The sequence below is a fragment of the Triticum urartu genome, chromosome 5A (assembly GCF_056163025.1).
Source record: "Triticum urartu cultivar PI428250 chromosome 5A, HENAU_Tu73, whole genome shotgun sequence".
In the NCBI taxonomy this organism is placed as follows: domain Eukaryota; kingdom Viridiplantae; phylum Streptophyta; class Magnoliopsida; order Poales; family Poaceae; genus Triticum; species Triticum urartu.
In genome coordinates this window covers 498,331,487-498,347,242 of record NC_141877.1, presented here as the reverse complement: position 1 = coordinate 498,347,242, position 15,756 = coordinate 498,331,487, and the positions used below count along the sequence as shown (strand labels likewise).

General features: G+C 45.9%; 1 protein-coding gene across 2 annotated transcripts; it reads left to right on the top strand.

Annotated features, from left to right (window-relative positions):
• Positions 1-178: 178 nt before the first annotated feature.
• On the top strand, positions 179-4,313 carry LOC147972257 (uncharacterized). 2 transcript variants are annotated; one of them, XR_015602486.1, is made up of 5 exons: positions 179-527; positions 717-2,140; positions 2,215-2,426; positions 2,523-3,466; positions 3,562-4,313. XR_015602486.1 is itself a non-coding variant. In XM_087521371.1 (3 exons), the coding sequence occupies exons 1-3, from the start codon at positions 331-333 to the stop codon at positions 2,442-2,444; spliced, it is 1,851 nt and encodes a 616-aa protein (XP_087377497.1). In that variant the 5' UTR covers positions 179-330. The 2 variants fall into 2 exon arrangements, 1 of the variants encoding a protein (XP_087377497.1); XM_087521371.1 differs by lacking the exons at positions 2,523-3,466; positions 3,562-4,313 and having other exon boundaries at positions 2,215-2,444.
• The last annotated feature ends 11,443 nt before the right edge of the window (positions 4,314-15,756 follow it).

The window sequence follows — 15,756 nt, the reverse complement described above, 5'->3', positions numbered from 1 at the left end:
TTTGCCGGAAACGTGACGGAAAACTACCACTCTACGTTTTTGTGCGAAAAACTACCAATTTTTTTTCTAAACCGTGACAAAAAACTACCAACTCGCGAAAACGCTCGCTTCGCCCGCGCTAACCCCGTTTCTGACCGGTTGGGCCCGCGAACAGCTGCCACGCGGGCTAACGGGCGGCCGGCGCGCGTTGACGGCCGTTAACGGCGCGTCCGCTGTCGGAACGGCGGCTGTCGGTCGGCCAATGGGTCAAGATCTGATCCTCTCCCCTCTCGCTGCACTCTCTCCGTCCTCTCCCTCTCTCTGAACTAGGTGGCGGCGGCGGCGGCGACGATGGCGGCGGTGGTTCCGGAGGGGGGCGTCGGCGATATGGGTGGTGGCGGCGGCGACGGCGACGCTGGCGGCGGTGGCACAAGTTTGGACGCTGCGGGCTCAGTCGACAATTGGTTGGGGAGCACCAGCTTCTCGACGCAGGCCGGCTCGCAGCAGCAGGAGGCACAGCTCGCCCAGTCATCGCCAATGGGTCGCAGGTATGGAAATATCATCTGCTAGGTTAGCTGCTTCAATCTGTCAATTTGGTTAGCTGCTCATGAATTGGTTAGCTGCTTCAATCTGGCAAATTAGTAAGATGTGTTTGTTAGAGACTGTTGTGTAGTAAACTGTATTGCACTTGTAGCTCTGTCATTTTCAATTCAATTCATGAGCACCTATTTCTGCAGTTTTGCTGACAAGAAGTGGGAGATATGGCTTCATTTAGAAGGAAGAAACCCTGTGAAAAGGGGTATATATGAGTCAGATATATCTTTTGTTACTCTACAATCACTCATTGCTAGTGAAGGGTATGGGCAGAGTGATTACATGTACTATGTGAAGGAGGAGGAAATTGGATCTGAAAGAGTAAAGTATTTAGGTAATGAAGCTAGTGTTCATGAAATGTTGGAGTTTGTTAATCATGTTAATGTTGTGAACATAAAGGTTGTGAGAGATGTTGAACCTGGAATAAGCACACAGGCTATTCAGAATTACATGAACACTCAAGAGAGTTGCTGTCTGCAAAAGGTTGTGGAGCAATCTGAGCTTCAGAATGAGATAGATGATAGAAAGGCTCAGCTTGAGAGGAGTAGGATTCAAAGAGAGGCATATTTGAACCACTTTGAAGGAGACACTGAAGTGTCTGAATTTTGTTCTGATGATTCAGTTCATTTAGATGGGAGTGCTGAAGCTGTTCAACAAATGGAAATAGAGTGTGCCTCTCAAGAAGAAACAACATTGCAAAGTACTGCTATTGTGAAACATGTGAAGAACCGTGGGCCAACTAGCAGATGTCACAATGAGGTAGAGAAAAAACGTTTTAAAGATTGGTTTCCTGAAACAGATGAGTTTTGTTTTGCTGGTGATGCAGCCATAAGTGATGAGGAAGAAGAAGATGAAGTTGAACTACCATACATCATGAAGAAGCCAAAGACAAAGAGTAGTAAGAAAAAGATGAAGGAAAGGGTATATTTTGACCCTTCAATTCCCAATTCACATTTACTCTTGTGCAAGAGCTTGTGTTTTGATTCTGTTTACCAGTTCAGAGAAGTATTAAGAGATTTTCATATAAGGACTTTGAGGTCTTTTCACTACCACGGGAACACTCCAACAAGAATTATTGTTTGGTGTTCACAGAGAGAGCATGGATGTGAATTTTACATGTGTGCCTCCAGGATAGCTCATGAAAGAACATTTTGCATTAAGAAGTGTAACATGGAGCACACTTGTCCAGCATCAGCAGAGAACACAAAAGTTACTACTAAGTGGCTTTCCAAAGCAGTTGAGCCTTCTCTTAGAGCAGATCCTAGAGCACCTGTGGATTCACTAATTAAAAACAGCAAAGTCAAGTTTTCAGTTGATGTATCAAAGAGTGTGGCCTATAGGGCAAGGAGGAAGGCTATTAAGGTTGTACAAGGTGACCAGAAGGAGCAGTACTATAGACTGAGGGACTACCTACAAGCAGTTCTTGACACAAACCCTGGTAGCAGGTGTGTAGTTACAACATTTGAGGATCCAGAAAACCCTGCCCCAACTCCTAGATTTAAGTACATGTTCTACTGCTTGCATGCATCAAAGCAAGGATTTCTTAATGGTTGCAGGCCCTTTATAGGTAAATATATAACTGCATTTTGTTCAAAATATCTTGTTGTAATTTTTTGGTAGCTAATTTGGGTATGGATGCAGGGCTTGATGGTTGCTTCATCAAGCTAACCACTGGACATCAAATTCTTGCAGCCACAGGAAGAGATGGCAACAACAACATCTACCCCATAGCCTTTGGTGTGGTTGATAAGGAAGATTCAGAAAGTTGGACATGGTTCTTAACCCAGCTAAGATGTTGCATTGGAAGTGGAAGCAAATTTGGAACCTACACCATTATTTCTGACGGGCAAAAGGTATGCAACCTATCTTAGCCAGTAGTTCAGATAAATATAGTTATTACTGGCTTTATTTGTTTTTGTTCATGACCATGGTTATTAATTTACAATCAGGGTCTTCTTAAGGCTATAAATGAGGTGTTCCCTGATTCCCCTCAGAGATACTGCCTCAGGCACATCTATGCAAATTTTCAGTCAGCTGGTTTCAGAGGAGCAGAACTAAAAAAGCTAGTAGATAAGGCTAGCTACTCATTCACCAAACATGGCCATGAATTAGCAAGCTTAAAGCAGAGTGTGAGGATGCCTGGAAGTGGCTTACAAAAATTCCAAAGGAGACTTGGTGTAGGTCTTCAATGGATTACAATTGCAAAACTGATCTTGTTGTGAACAACCTTAGTGAGGTTTTCAACAAAATGATCCTTGATGTTAGGGCCAAACCAATTAGAACTATGTTTGAAGGAATAAGGACTAAGCAGATGATCAAAAGACAGAAGACCAGGGAAAAAACAGAGAACAACAGGTGGATGATCACACCCAACTATTCAGAGAAACTAGAGGAGAATAAGAAGTATGCCAAATTTTGTGAGGCACATAAGGCTGGTCCTGACATTTGGCAAGTGTCTAGTAAGGAAAATCAGTACTGTGTCAACCTAGCTACTAACTCATGTGACTGCAGGAGGTGGGACATGACAGGTGTGACATGCAGTCATGCAATAGCAGCAATGAGCAAGATTCACATGCACCCAGAGGACTATGTGCATGAATTTTTCAAAAAATCACTATATATTGAAGCATACAAAGACATAGTGTACCCTGTCCCTGGTCCTGGATTCTGGCCTAACACCCATACTCAGGATATTGAGCCACCAGTGTTCAAAGAAAAAGCAGGGAAGAAATAAACAACTAGGAGAAAGGGCCAGTTTGAGGTGCCTGCACCAAAAGACACAAGCAGGATGGGAACAATTACATGCAGCAATTGTGGTCTACAGGGCCATAGATTTACTTACTGTGGGAAAGCTCTAAACCCAAGTCTTCAGATGAGAAAGAACTTACACCAGGTCATTCAAAAATGTTGCATTCTTTGTTTAGTTAATAGTTGTTTAATTATTTTAGGTCTGCTCTATGTACTAACTATCTTAATTCTGTCATGCAGGAGAATAGAGAAATTTTTAGGGGTTCCTCTAGTGCTAGTCACCCACCTCCAGAACCACCACATCAACACCAAACTTCACAGATGCCAGCCTCATCTGCTCCACCTCCTAAAGCAGTGAGGAACAGAAAAACAGCAGCAGATAAGAGAGCTTCAGCATCAACTGTTTTTGCAGGAGCAGCCAGGTCTTCACCAGCACCTCCAACAGGATCAGCATCAACAAGAGCTCCAAGAGGATCAGCATCAACAAGAACACTCAATGCACCAAGAGCATCCACTGCAGAACCAGGGATATTAGCAGGCAAGAGGAAGAGGAAACCCCCTAGCAAGTTTGCACTATATTTTAGTGCTAGTGGAAACCATTGAAACTCTGTTACTAAGTTTGTGTTCTGCTACTTAGTTTGATTGTATGGTACTAAGTTTGTGCTCTGCTACTAGACTGCTTAAATTCAGACATGTGAACTTGTGTGCAATGTTGAATGTATGGTTGCTACTTATTTGTGCCCAATACCAATGGGTTAAGTGCTAGTGTTTTGTTTTATTTGTTTTACTTTGCCATTTGTGCAGTTTAGGTGCATGTTTTAATTGTTTTGATTTGTTTTTTTTGTTTTACTTTGCCGTTTCTATAGTTCAAAAGTGACTGCCAAATTCATTTTTTTTAAATATGCACAAAAAAATGTCTGGCCTCGGGCTCGAACCCAAGACCAATTGGTTGTAACCATGCGTTCAATATCAATGGGCTAGTGCTAGTCATTTGTTTGACTAGCATCGGCCAAACTTATTATATGTTGCCCACCACGTCGTCTGTTCAGCGTGCGTTGCAGCCGCCATCGTGGTGAGCGTGCGTTGAGTAAACCCAGCCGTTTCGGATTCTACGACTTTATTACGTGTCCACCCACCACGCTCTCTGCTCACTCGCCCACTCGCCGCTCGCACCGCCCACTCCGCTTCCCCCTCTCTCCTGTCAAAATCGCCGCCGACAACCACCGCCACCGCCGTCGCCATGGACTGGCAGCTGGCCATCGAAGCTCTCGCCGGCAACAACCAGGAGATGCGCGCGCAGTACAGGGAGATCGCGCGCTGGTTCCCCAGTCTAGCGATGATGAGGAACCACGCCTGCGGCCTCGTGAAGGTGATGACAGCTGCTGAAAAGCAGCGTGCCTTCCCTGCCGGCCGCACCATCCCGCCGCTGTCCCTTCTGCTGTGGGCGATGCGCGAGGTGCAGCGCTCCCCCGACCCCAGGCAACGCGCCCGATGGTGGATGTACCGCTCATCCACCACGCCGCCGGCCCCCGCAGACCACGTCACCGATGCCGTCCTTGCGCTCCCAGCCCCAATCAACAACACCTACTGGGAGAGGCGCAATCCATGGGTCCTTGGGCCCTCTGACAACTCTGACGGCGAGTCTTCAGACGACGAGTCCAGTGAATATGATGAGGAGGAGTCATCTGACGAATGTGACGACGAGGTGGATGAGGTCGTCGTCCTCTCCGACGACGAGCCTGAAGTGCAGCTGCTGGCTCCCGTCCTTGACGCCGTGGAGGGGGATAGGAACCTCCCAATCCACGTGGATGCGCTGCCGGAGGTCGATCTCCCAGACGGCGTCGTGGTGAAGCAAGAACAAGATGGCGGCGAGGAAGATGTGGTGGAGCCGGCGCCGGGCAAGAAGAAGAGGGCGGCCGTGACTGCAGTGCGCCGCTCCCAGCGCCTGAAGATGCTGAAGAAGGAGGAGTGAAGTGCTGCCTTCAGTTAGTTCAGTGCAAAAAAATTCAGTTTCTTCAGTCCTGAACTTCCGTAAGTTCAGTAAGTTCCTAGGTTCAGTTTCGTCAGCACTATCTACTTGCTATCTATGTCAGGCACTATCTACTACTAGTTGCTATCTATGTCAGACTATGAATGGTTGTGCTATCTATCTATGTCAGATTATCTATATATGTTAGTTGCTACTTGCTACATATGTTAAGTTATTTGTCAGACTATCTAAGCTATTTGCTATATATGTTACTTGCTGCTTTCTACTTCCAACTATGTCACTACTGTCAGTTATCCACACATGATATATGCAGAGTAAAACAGACTCATCATAGATAAAACATTCTTACTTAATTAACTTAGCATGAGTACTCACTTAGCATAGTAGGTCTTAACATAAAAGTCATTACATCATAGATAAAACCAACTAGTTCTTAAACCATAAGAGTACCTCCCTCCCTCATACCATTCTGAAAGCACATAAAACTTTCCCAAAATATACACCTAACATGCATGACATTCCAAGGCCAGCTATATATATAGGCCTACTAATTACTTAACCCACACACCAAGCACTTCACTCATTCATAATTGCCTTGATCCTTTCCATCTTATCTTTGCTGGCATGACCAGCATTGACCATATCAGCAATCAGATACTCCAGCTTCTTCTCTTTCTTAAGTAGGTCCCTGTCCCCCTCCACTTCCTTCATGGCCTTCCTCATGTTCTGAATGATATCTGCTTGGCTTTGAAGAATGCACCTTTGCTCCTTAGCAAGCTTCATCTTTTCCATACTTATCTCAATCTTTGCTTGATCCTCAAGTTGTTTCTTCTTTGCATTTAGATCATTGATTGCCTGACTGGTATAGTCCATGTCATGAGACATCTTGCCATCTTGATAGTCAAAAAGCTTGGATACATCTTCCACCAACTAGCTGTAGTTGTTTGACAGGAAATCAATTTCCTTCTGTAGCTTGGCCACCTCTTTCTCATGGGCTTGTTTGTCCTTCACCCTCCCCAAGTTTTGCTCATGGTACATGTCCCAAATCCTTGTTAGGCACCTTTGTAGAATCTCTGGCCAAGGACCATCCACCCACTCCACAACCCCATAGTTCACACCTACATCCTACAGAAGCAATTATTTATAATTAAGCACAAATCACTTAGTAACAAACTAAGTACAGATAACCAAAGTTCACACCTACATCAATATGCTCTCTGAATTATGCAAACATAATTCTTTCATAGTAAGCACACAACACCTGACTTGGCATCAGAGATAAATTCAGTTAATAGCTATATTAAGCAGTAAATATAAATTCATTTAACTCTGTTCTTTTTTAGTTAACAGCTATATTCAGTAAACACCTAACTAATACATTCAGTTCACAGTACACTAAAGATCTCTGCATGTAGGTGTTCTCAGGTTCAGTCATGTATTGAATTCAGTTAACTAAAGATCTACTTTCACATATAGCTTCCATATGTATGGCACTTTCAAGTTTCTGTTCTAAACTACAGCACACATCTCTGCACATCACACATCTCTGCACCACATGCTGCACCACACATCTCCAGCAGCAAAACACATCACACATCTCCACCAGCAAAACAAGTTAGCTTTCAAGATTTAATACCTGCTGCACAGGACAACCCAGGAATCGCCTCCCAGTCAAAGCACCTTCAAAAGCCACCATCTTCTTCGGCCTCTAATGATGCATCATGCACGTCGGCTCAGATTCAGTGTAAGAACCACAGAAAAATGGTTCCACCACAGTGTCAGCGATTTCCTGCAAAAGAAACTTCGAATCAAACCAAAAGCAACTTGGAATCTCCAACTTGGATGAACTAACCCTAACCTTAACTCTGTTCCACCATTATGCACTTACAAAGAGCTGAGGATCCATTGAAACCATGTTGATGTCCTCGTCCGAGCTCTCCTCGTCATTCCAGGATGGCATCCTCAACTTCTACCGGCAGCAATGGCCACGGCGGCGACAGCGATAGGCTAACCTAGCTCACAGCACCAGGGAGAGGGGAGAGGATGAGTGAGAGCGAGCGAGGAGGAAGAGAATGAGCGAGTGGCTGAGCTCGCTCGCTCTCACTTATCAGCCGACCGACAGCCGCCGTTCCGACAGCAGATGCGCCGTTAACGGCCGTCAACGCGCGTCAGCCGCCCGTTAGCCCGCGTGGCAACTGTTCGCGGGCCCAACCGGTCAGGAACGGGGTTAGCGCGGGCGAAGCGAGCGTTTTCGCGAGTTGGTAGTTTTTTGTCACGGTTTAGGAAAAATTTGGTAGTTTTTCGCATAAAAATGTAGAGTGGTAGTTTTCCGTCATGTTTCCGGCAAATGTGGTAGTTTTTGGTTAAATACTCGTGGTCTGATGATCTCTGATGCAACAGTTGATTTGTTTTTTTAGCAGATGGCAACGGCCGATTGTTGGCTAGCTGCAAAAATAGTTTAAACCAAACAAATGGTGGTGAGCTCATTAATTTATCTGGCCGAGTTTTCTTTTTTTGCTTTCGATCAACTCAACCGATAGCAGCTTTGAGTTATGTCTGTATGCTCCCGGATCCTAGAACGCTGTAAAAATATCTCCACGTTTCTTCCCTGCAGAAAAAGACACCACAGTTTTCTGGCTTGTTTTAGATGTTTTCAGGATTTTTTCCCCTTATATTGAAGGAATTACAAATGGGCCCGTCAACACCAGTACTACAAAGAACCACTGCACGAACAAGAAAAAACATCCAGATTCTTGGAAGAAGGTTTTTTTTCTTCTTCTACGGGGCCGCTGCACTCCACTCTCGAAGCCGGACTATTTTTGTTGCGAATGGCTAAGGAGTCATCGAGGTACTCCACTCCGGCTGAACCAACGCCCAGTAGGAGACGCCAACCCCAGAACAGCGAAGGATCAAGCCACCAGCTACCCATCCTTATTAACTTCAGCAATCCTACATATATATGTGTGTGTCTTTCATTTTTAGATCGATTAGCCAAATTAACTCATTGTAGTATCGTTGATTCCCGAGGATTTGCTTTCATTCGTACCGGTAACACTGAAGCGCTGCTATTTTAGTCACGTTTTCCAAATTGGGCAAGAACTTTGATGTTCGTGTTCGTTTATTTGAACTTCATAAGCTATTATATTTGCAATGTTCACCTTTCCATTTATCTAATTATCATTGAACATAATAGATGTTATTATGTGAGTGACATCATGTCGTGTGGCCGCTTTTCGTTGCACAATTCACGGTGTAGCACACGGTGATAGAGCGAAAGTCATCTTCTGCTTCGAGCTCAAATGAGCTTGGTGTGAATAGTAAAATTGGAAAAATTGAAAATGCATTCAAAAAATTCTAAAAAAAATTGTTGAAAACTTCAACAAATTTTTTGTATACTTGAAAATTGCATCATGAAATGGCATTCATGGAAGTCACAGCAAAAAAAAGCAGTACTCCAAAATGCTATCAAAAATAGCATTTTTAGAGCATCGTTTTCTTTCCACGACTTCCACAAATGTCATTTCATGATAAATATTTGCAAGCACACAAACTTTTCTTGAAGTTTATAAAAACATTTTTTATTTAATTTACTATTTTTTATTCTACTGTTCATCAACATATGAGTTCGGGACCAAATACTCCACTTCCCGTGATAAAGCCTCTTCTTTTTGCCTACATATTTATGAGAGCATCGCATACAGTTAGTCAGTAATGCTCATAGAGTGTATGGTTGAGCCGCTAATTACCCACCACATCAATTGCAGGAGGTACTGACTTCGTTGTGATGTTCTCATCAAAAAATAGTGACCAACCGTATGCTCTATCACCATCACTGACTTCACTGTGCACTTTAGTGTTCACCTCATTATCTTTATTATCAATTGAAATGAGCACGTGCAAATTGACCCAATCCATGCACATCGATGGCACCTGCATTAATCGGTTTGGTTGTCTTGGTCAACGTGTGTGTGTGTGTGTGTTTCATTTGGAAAGAAAGCCTGACCAAAGCTTAACCTGGCCAAAGCGTATGACCAGATGGACTGGGAGTTCCTTGAAGGGGTGTTGTTGAAAACTGGTTTCTGCGCAAAGTGGAGTGCATGGGTTATGCGGTGTGTTCGATCTGCGAGATACTCAGTTCGTATATGTTTCTTTTCATGGCAAACGAGTTAGTAAAACTGATTGACCATGAGATAAACCAAGGCAACCTGACACCGCTAAAAATTGCAAGGAATAGCCCTGGGATTTCGAACATCTTGTTTGCAAATGACAGTTTGCTCTTTTTTCAAGGCTATTGTGGACCAAGCTGAGACTGTGAAAAGGGTGTTGACAGTTTTTCCGAGATGCACAAAGCAATTGTTAAGTGAAAACAAGTGCTCTATCTTCTTCAACGAGAAATGCCCAGAGGTGATAAGAGAGGGTATAAAGGAAACGTTGGGTGCTGTGTCGTCGTCCTTCGAGAGCAAATACCTAGGGCTCTCGATGCCAGAAGGACGAATGAAAGATGAGCACTTCCAGCCAATCATGGACATATTTGGAAAAGGATGATCTACTTTTCAATGCGCTCTTGTCACACTCACTCTTCATCAAACCTTCTTTTACCACATGGGTTAAACAGACTTGGGATTAACCCGCGATGAACCATGTCCATGTGATCCTTGATAACGACGTCACCGCTCTCTATAAGCATCCACATCCATGCCACCTTGTCACGCTCCCGAGAGGAGCGCTCCTTTTCGGATCGTATGTATTGAAGACAATGGTAAGTATTGACAGTGTAGTGCAACTTGGTGAGATTGATGCGTTCGTACTAAAGGAAATATGCCCTAGAGGCAATAATAAAGTTATTATTTATTTCCTTATATCATGATAAATGTTTATTATTCATGCTAGAATTGTATTAACCGGAAACATAATACTTGTGTGAATACATAGACAAATAGAGTGTCACTAGTATGCCTCTACTTGACTAGCTCGTTGATCAAAGATGGCTATGTTTCCTAGCCATAGACATGAGTTGTCATTTGATTAACGGGATCACATCATTAGGAGAATGATGTGATTGACTTGACCCATTCCGTTAGCTTAGCACACGATCGTTTAGTATTCTGCTATCGCTTTCTTCATGACTCATACATGTTCCTATGACTATGAGATTATGCAACTCCCGTTTACCGGAGGCACACTTTGTGTGCTACCAAACGTCACAACGTAACTGGGTGATTATAAAGGTGCTCTACAGGTGTCTCCAAAGGTACTTGTTGGGTTGCGTATTTCGAGATTATGATTTGTCACTCTGATTGTCGAAGAGGTATCTCTGGGCCCACCCGGTAATGCACATCACTTAAGCCTTGCAAGCATTACAACTAATGAGTTAGTTGTGGGATTATGTATTACGGAACGAGTAAACAGACTTGCCAGTAACGAGATTGAACTAGGTATTGAGATACCGACGATCGAATCTCGGGCAAGTAACATACCGATGACAAAGGGAACAACGTATGTTGTTATGCGGTTTGACCGATAAAGATCTTCGTAGAATATGTGGGAGCCAATATGAGCATCCAGGTTCAGCTATTGGTTGTTGACCGGAGACGTGTCTCGGTCATGTCTACATAGTTCTCGAACCCGTAGGGTCCGCACGCTTAAAGATTTGATGACAGTTATATTATGAGTTTATATGTTTTGATGTACCGAAGATTGTTCGGAGTCCCGGATGTGATCACGGACATAGCGAGGAGTCTCAAAATGGTCGAGACATGAAGATTGATATATTGGACGACTATATTCGGACACCGGAATGGTTCCGGGGGTTAGGGGGGCGGCGCCTCCCCCCTTTCCTTTCCCCCTCTCTCTCCTTCCCTCTCCTCTCCTAATCCAACAAGGAAAAGGGAGGGATTCCTACTCCCGGTGGGAGTAGGACTCCTCCTGGCGCGCCGCTCCTGGTCGGCCGCCTCTCCCCCCTTGTGTTGAACGTGTTCGAGGGACGTCATCGGGCTGAACGTGTGCTGAACTCGGAGGTGTCGTACGTTCGGTACTTGATCGGTCAGATCGTGAAGACGTACGACTACATCAACCGTGTTGTGCTAACGCTTCCGCTTTCGGTCTACGAGGGTACGTGGACAACACTCTCCCCTCTCGTTGCTATGCATTACCATGATCTTGCGTGTGCGTAGGAAATTTTTTGAACTTACTACGTTCCCCAACACGTACAACGGTTAGGCGACGTGATAGGGATGAGGCAAGGCCAATGCCACATGTGATGTGTGTACGGAACTAAGATATTCTTACGGGAACTACAAATACCATAAAATGAAATATCAAACAAATAAGGCATACAATTTTTTTTAATAGAGAAGAGGGACCAAGCCACCACCGCATAAAGATAAAAAGATAACAAGGCAACACTAAAACCTAAATGCCGTGGCAAGATGACGTTGATGATCTTCAACTTCTTATTATTCAGATTACTTTCTTTGAACACTCATTTTAGTTGGTATCAGGCTATCAGCGTGTAGATGTAGCCGAGTCTCCTGTTGATGAAACAGTTATCTATCCACCTCCTTTTCTCTTGTGCATCGTTGTGTGATTAAGGTTGTGTGCACATGTTATGAAAGATCATGGAGATCAACACGTAGTTTAATAACAATATTTGGGACACGGAGTATTTGAACCTGAGCTCACATGCTCCCTGATGAACAGTAAAATCCAAAAAAGCACGAAGGATTTTACTGTCATTGGGAAGCATGTGAGCTCGAGATCAAAAGAGCACTTTCACAGTATTTGCTTCTATTTTGTATTTTTATCGATCTTGGTTTATAAGCATAAAACTATTTTAAGCCTTCAGATTAGCTTCTAATATGAATGTGTGGTTTCGGGTCAATCATTTCTATAAGTTGTTTTAGATTGACATGATATCTTTTTTTTCATACAATTTCGCTCAATTTTCATCTTTTCCATCTGCAGGTTTTGAGGAGGTGGTATCACACTTTACATTTTGAAGTTGTGTCAAACATTTAATTGTTCAAATTTTTAGAACGAAGATGCAGGAAACACCCAACGTTATTATAATATAAAGCACATAGCATGAATTAAGCATTTGATACAAAATAAGTATTAGGACACAAGACATTCAAACAACAAATAAAGCATTTTTAAAAAATTCACAATTTTCTTTCTCGAATACGCACGAGTGTGCGTACTATATATTAAAGGAAGAGGGTGGGGACAAGAGCCCGTCCACGTTGGCATTCACATGTTGCAATGTTACATGCGGACCAACACCGCCGGCTTAGCCATGTACTACCAAAGCCTAACTTCTCCCCTCAGCCCACCTAACTAAACCTTCCAGAAGAGGTTCTACGCTGCCTTTGAAGATGCCGGCTTGCTTCCATGCGCGTCCTTCGGTGTCAATTCTACTCACGAGCGTCTTCAAGGAGAGGGATGCGCCATCGAAGATGATCGCGTTTCGGTGCTTCCAAATTTCCCACAACACTAGCAGCAGCAATGCACGTGTGTCCTTCGTCGCTGGCCCAAGAGTAGCTGTGACGGCGTCCCAGTCCCGCAGCCTCGAGTCCGGGCTCGGCGTCCACTGTGGCCTACCGAGAGCTCCACAAAGGACATGCCAAACATCCCTCACGAAGACACAACCCAAAAAGAGATGATCGATGGTCTCTTCATGCTGGTCACAGAAGGGGCACGCCTCTTGATGGTCCAAGCCTCGCCTCGCGAGTCTGTCCGAGGTCCAGCACCTGTTGTGCATCGCCAGCCAGAGAAAGAAATGGCAACGGAGCGGGGCCTTTGATTTCCACGTGAATTCTGCCATCGGCTCTACTTCCCGCCCCACAAACCGGGCCTTGTAAGCAGATTTAGTGGAGTAGTCCACATTGGCCTCCCAACTCCAGGTCATGCGGTCCGGTTCTGCCGGTCTGAGCGCCATGTTACTTACCCGGTCCCAAAGGCTCATGTATTCATTCAACTGCTCGCTGGAGAGGTCGGGGTCGATGTCTAAAGCCCAGTCCCCCGTTGAAACCGCCCGATGGACCGTCCGAGAACCCCGCGCACTGGGAGCGACAATTGCATATATGGATGGGGCAAGGTCTTGGACCGTAAAGCCGCCGAGCCACCGATCTTCCCAGAAGCGGGAGCACTTGCCATCGCCCAGCATAGTTTTTGTGGCTGCCCTGAAGAGTTGCCGCAATTCCACAGGAACTGTAATTTGGAATTCAGCCCATGGTCTGGACTGATCTGTGTGCTGGAGCCAGAGCCATCGGGCTTGAATAGCTATGTTCAGCCACCGGAGGTTGGGAAGGCCCAAGCCGTCCGCCCACTTGGGCGCGCAAACGGCCTCCCAGGAAACTCTGCACTGCCCACCATTGGCGCTCGCGCGAGCGCACCAGAGGAAGCTCCTGCAAATTTTTCTCATGGCTTTGAGCACCTTCTGAGGAATGTCAAGCGCCATCATTGCGTGATCGGAGTTGCATAGAGGACCGATTTGATCAGCAGAAGGCGGCCACTCTTCGGCATGGAGGTGGCCCTCCAAGTTGGCAGTTTGCGCGCAAGGCAATCCACGAGCCCCATCAGCTGAGCCGACGTTTGTATCCGGATTGTAAGCGGTAGGCCGGGGTATTTGCAAGGATATACACCCGTCGGGCATCCCAGGATTTGCTCCACTCGTTCCATGTCAGTTGTAGTGCATCGTATGAGCAATGACATGCTTTTGGAGAGGTTCACCATAAGGCCCGAAGCCTCTCCAAAGTTGTGAAGGATCATATCACTTGCCCGCAGGTCAGCGTCTTTCGGTTTGACAAAGAGCATCACATCGTCAGCAAACAGCGAGAGTCGCTGCTACATCCCAATCCGGGCCAGCGGAGACATGATGGCACAAGATGTGGCCATCTGGAATATCTTGTGCAGCGGCTCCATAGCTAGGATGAAGAGCATTGGCGAGAGGGGCGCGCCCTGTCGCATGCCCCTGGCATTGAAGATTGGCCTGCCGGGGTGTCCGTTTACCATGATATGTGTCGAAGAGGTGTCCACAAGTCCACAAACCCACTCAATCCACCTCGCACCAAAGCCCATTGCCCGCAGCACCTCGAGAAGAAAAGGCCATTGAATCGTGTCGAATGCTTTCGTGATATCCAGCTTGAGCATCACCGTGGGTTCCCGGAGGGCATGCAATCGACGCGCCATGCATTGGACCAACATGAAATTGTCGTGGATGGACCGACCTTTGATGAAGGCACTCTGGTGGATGCCCACCAACTCAGGCAGCTCTAGCGACAACCTAACTGCCATTGCTTTGTCAAAAATCTTCACAGCCCCATGCATGAGGCTGACCGGCCGGTAGTCCTTGATGTCCTCCGCCCCATCGATCTTGGGGAGGAGAGTAACAATAGCTTTGTTGATCGCCGGCAGCCCGCGCATGTCACCTTGGTGGAAGAGGTCCATGGAGCGCATGATGTCATCCTTGATTATGGGCCAGCAAGATGCATAGAATCTTCCAGTGAAGCCGTCCGGTCCCGGAGCCTTGTCCATGGGCATGGACTTGACTACCAGCTCAATCTCATCCACCGTAAAAGGCACCTCGAGGTGTGCCAGGTCTCTACACGGCAGGTTCAGGGCTTCCAGGTTAAGAGTCTGCGCCCGTAGTGGTGCCGCCCCCAACAAGCGGTCGTAGAAGCCATCCACCAAGCAGGAAAGCTCATCCTGGCCCGAGGCCACAGCCTCCCCTTCCTTGAGAGCGGTGATCAAGTTGCGCCGTTGGCGGTGACGGGCATGGCTATGAAAAAACTTGGTGTTCGCGTCCCCCTCATGAAGGAAGAGGAGACGGGAACGCAGCCGTGCAATTGTGCGCTCAAGGGAGGATAGCCCAAGCAGCTTCCTTTTTAGAATTTTGCGCAACTCCCGCTCCGGAGAAGAAAGCTTCCTTGCATCCATGGCCGTGTCTAGGCGAAAAATGACTTCTAGGGCTATTGCAATCTGCATCTTGACGTTGCCCACCCACCGGTCACTCCACTTCTTTAGAGCCTTGGCCGTGGCCCTAAGTTTTTGATCGAGCACAACGTACGGGTTTCCACCTTGTGGGATCGATGCCCAAGCGTCCCTGACCGTGTCAAAGAATCCGTCTGCCTTCGTCCAATAAGACTCGAACTTGAATCTCCGTCCCATGCTCAACTCCGCATCAAGGTTCAGCAACATGGGGCAATGATCGGAAACTGCCGTGCTCAGCTCCGTAAGGAGGTTGTTAGGGTACATGTCTTCCCAAGAGTTGGTGCAAAAAACATGGTCAATCTTTTCCATGGTTGCCCAAGAGTTGGTGCAAAAAATTCACACAAAAAAGGAGTCTTTTTGGGGAACAAAATGAAAGAGTTGGTTGTTCATGTTGCTATTTGAATTTCCTCGATCTGTTGGATCTTCCAAGAGAGAACTCATATTTCACCGGATTC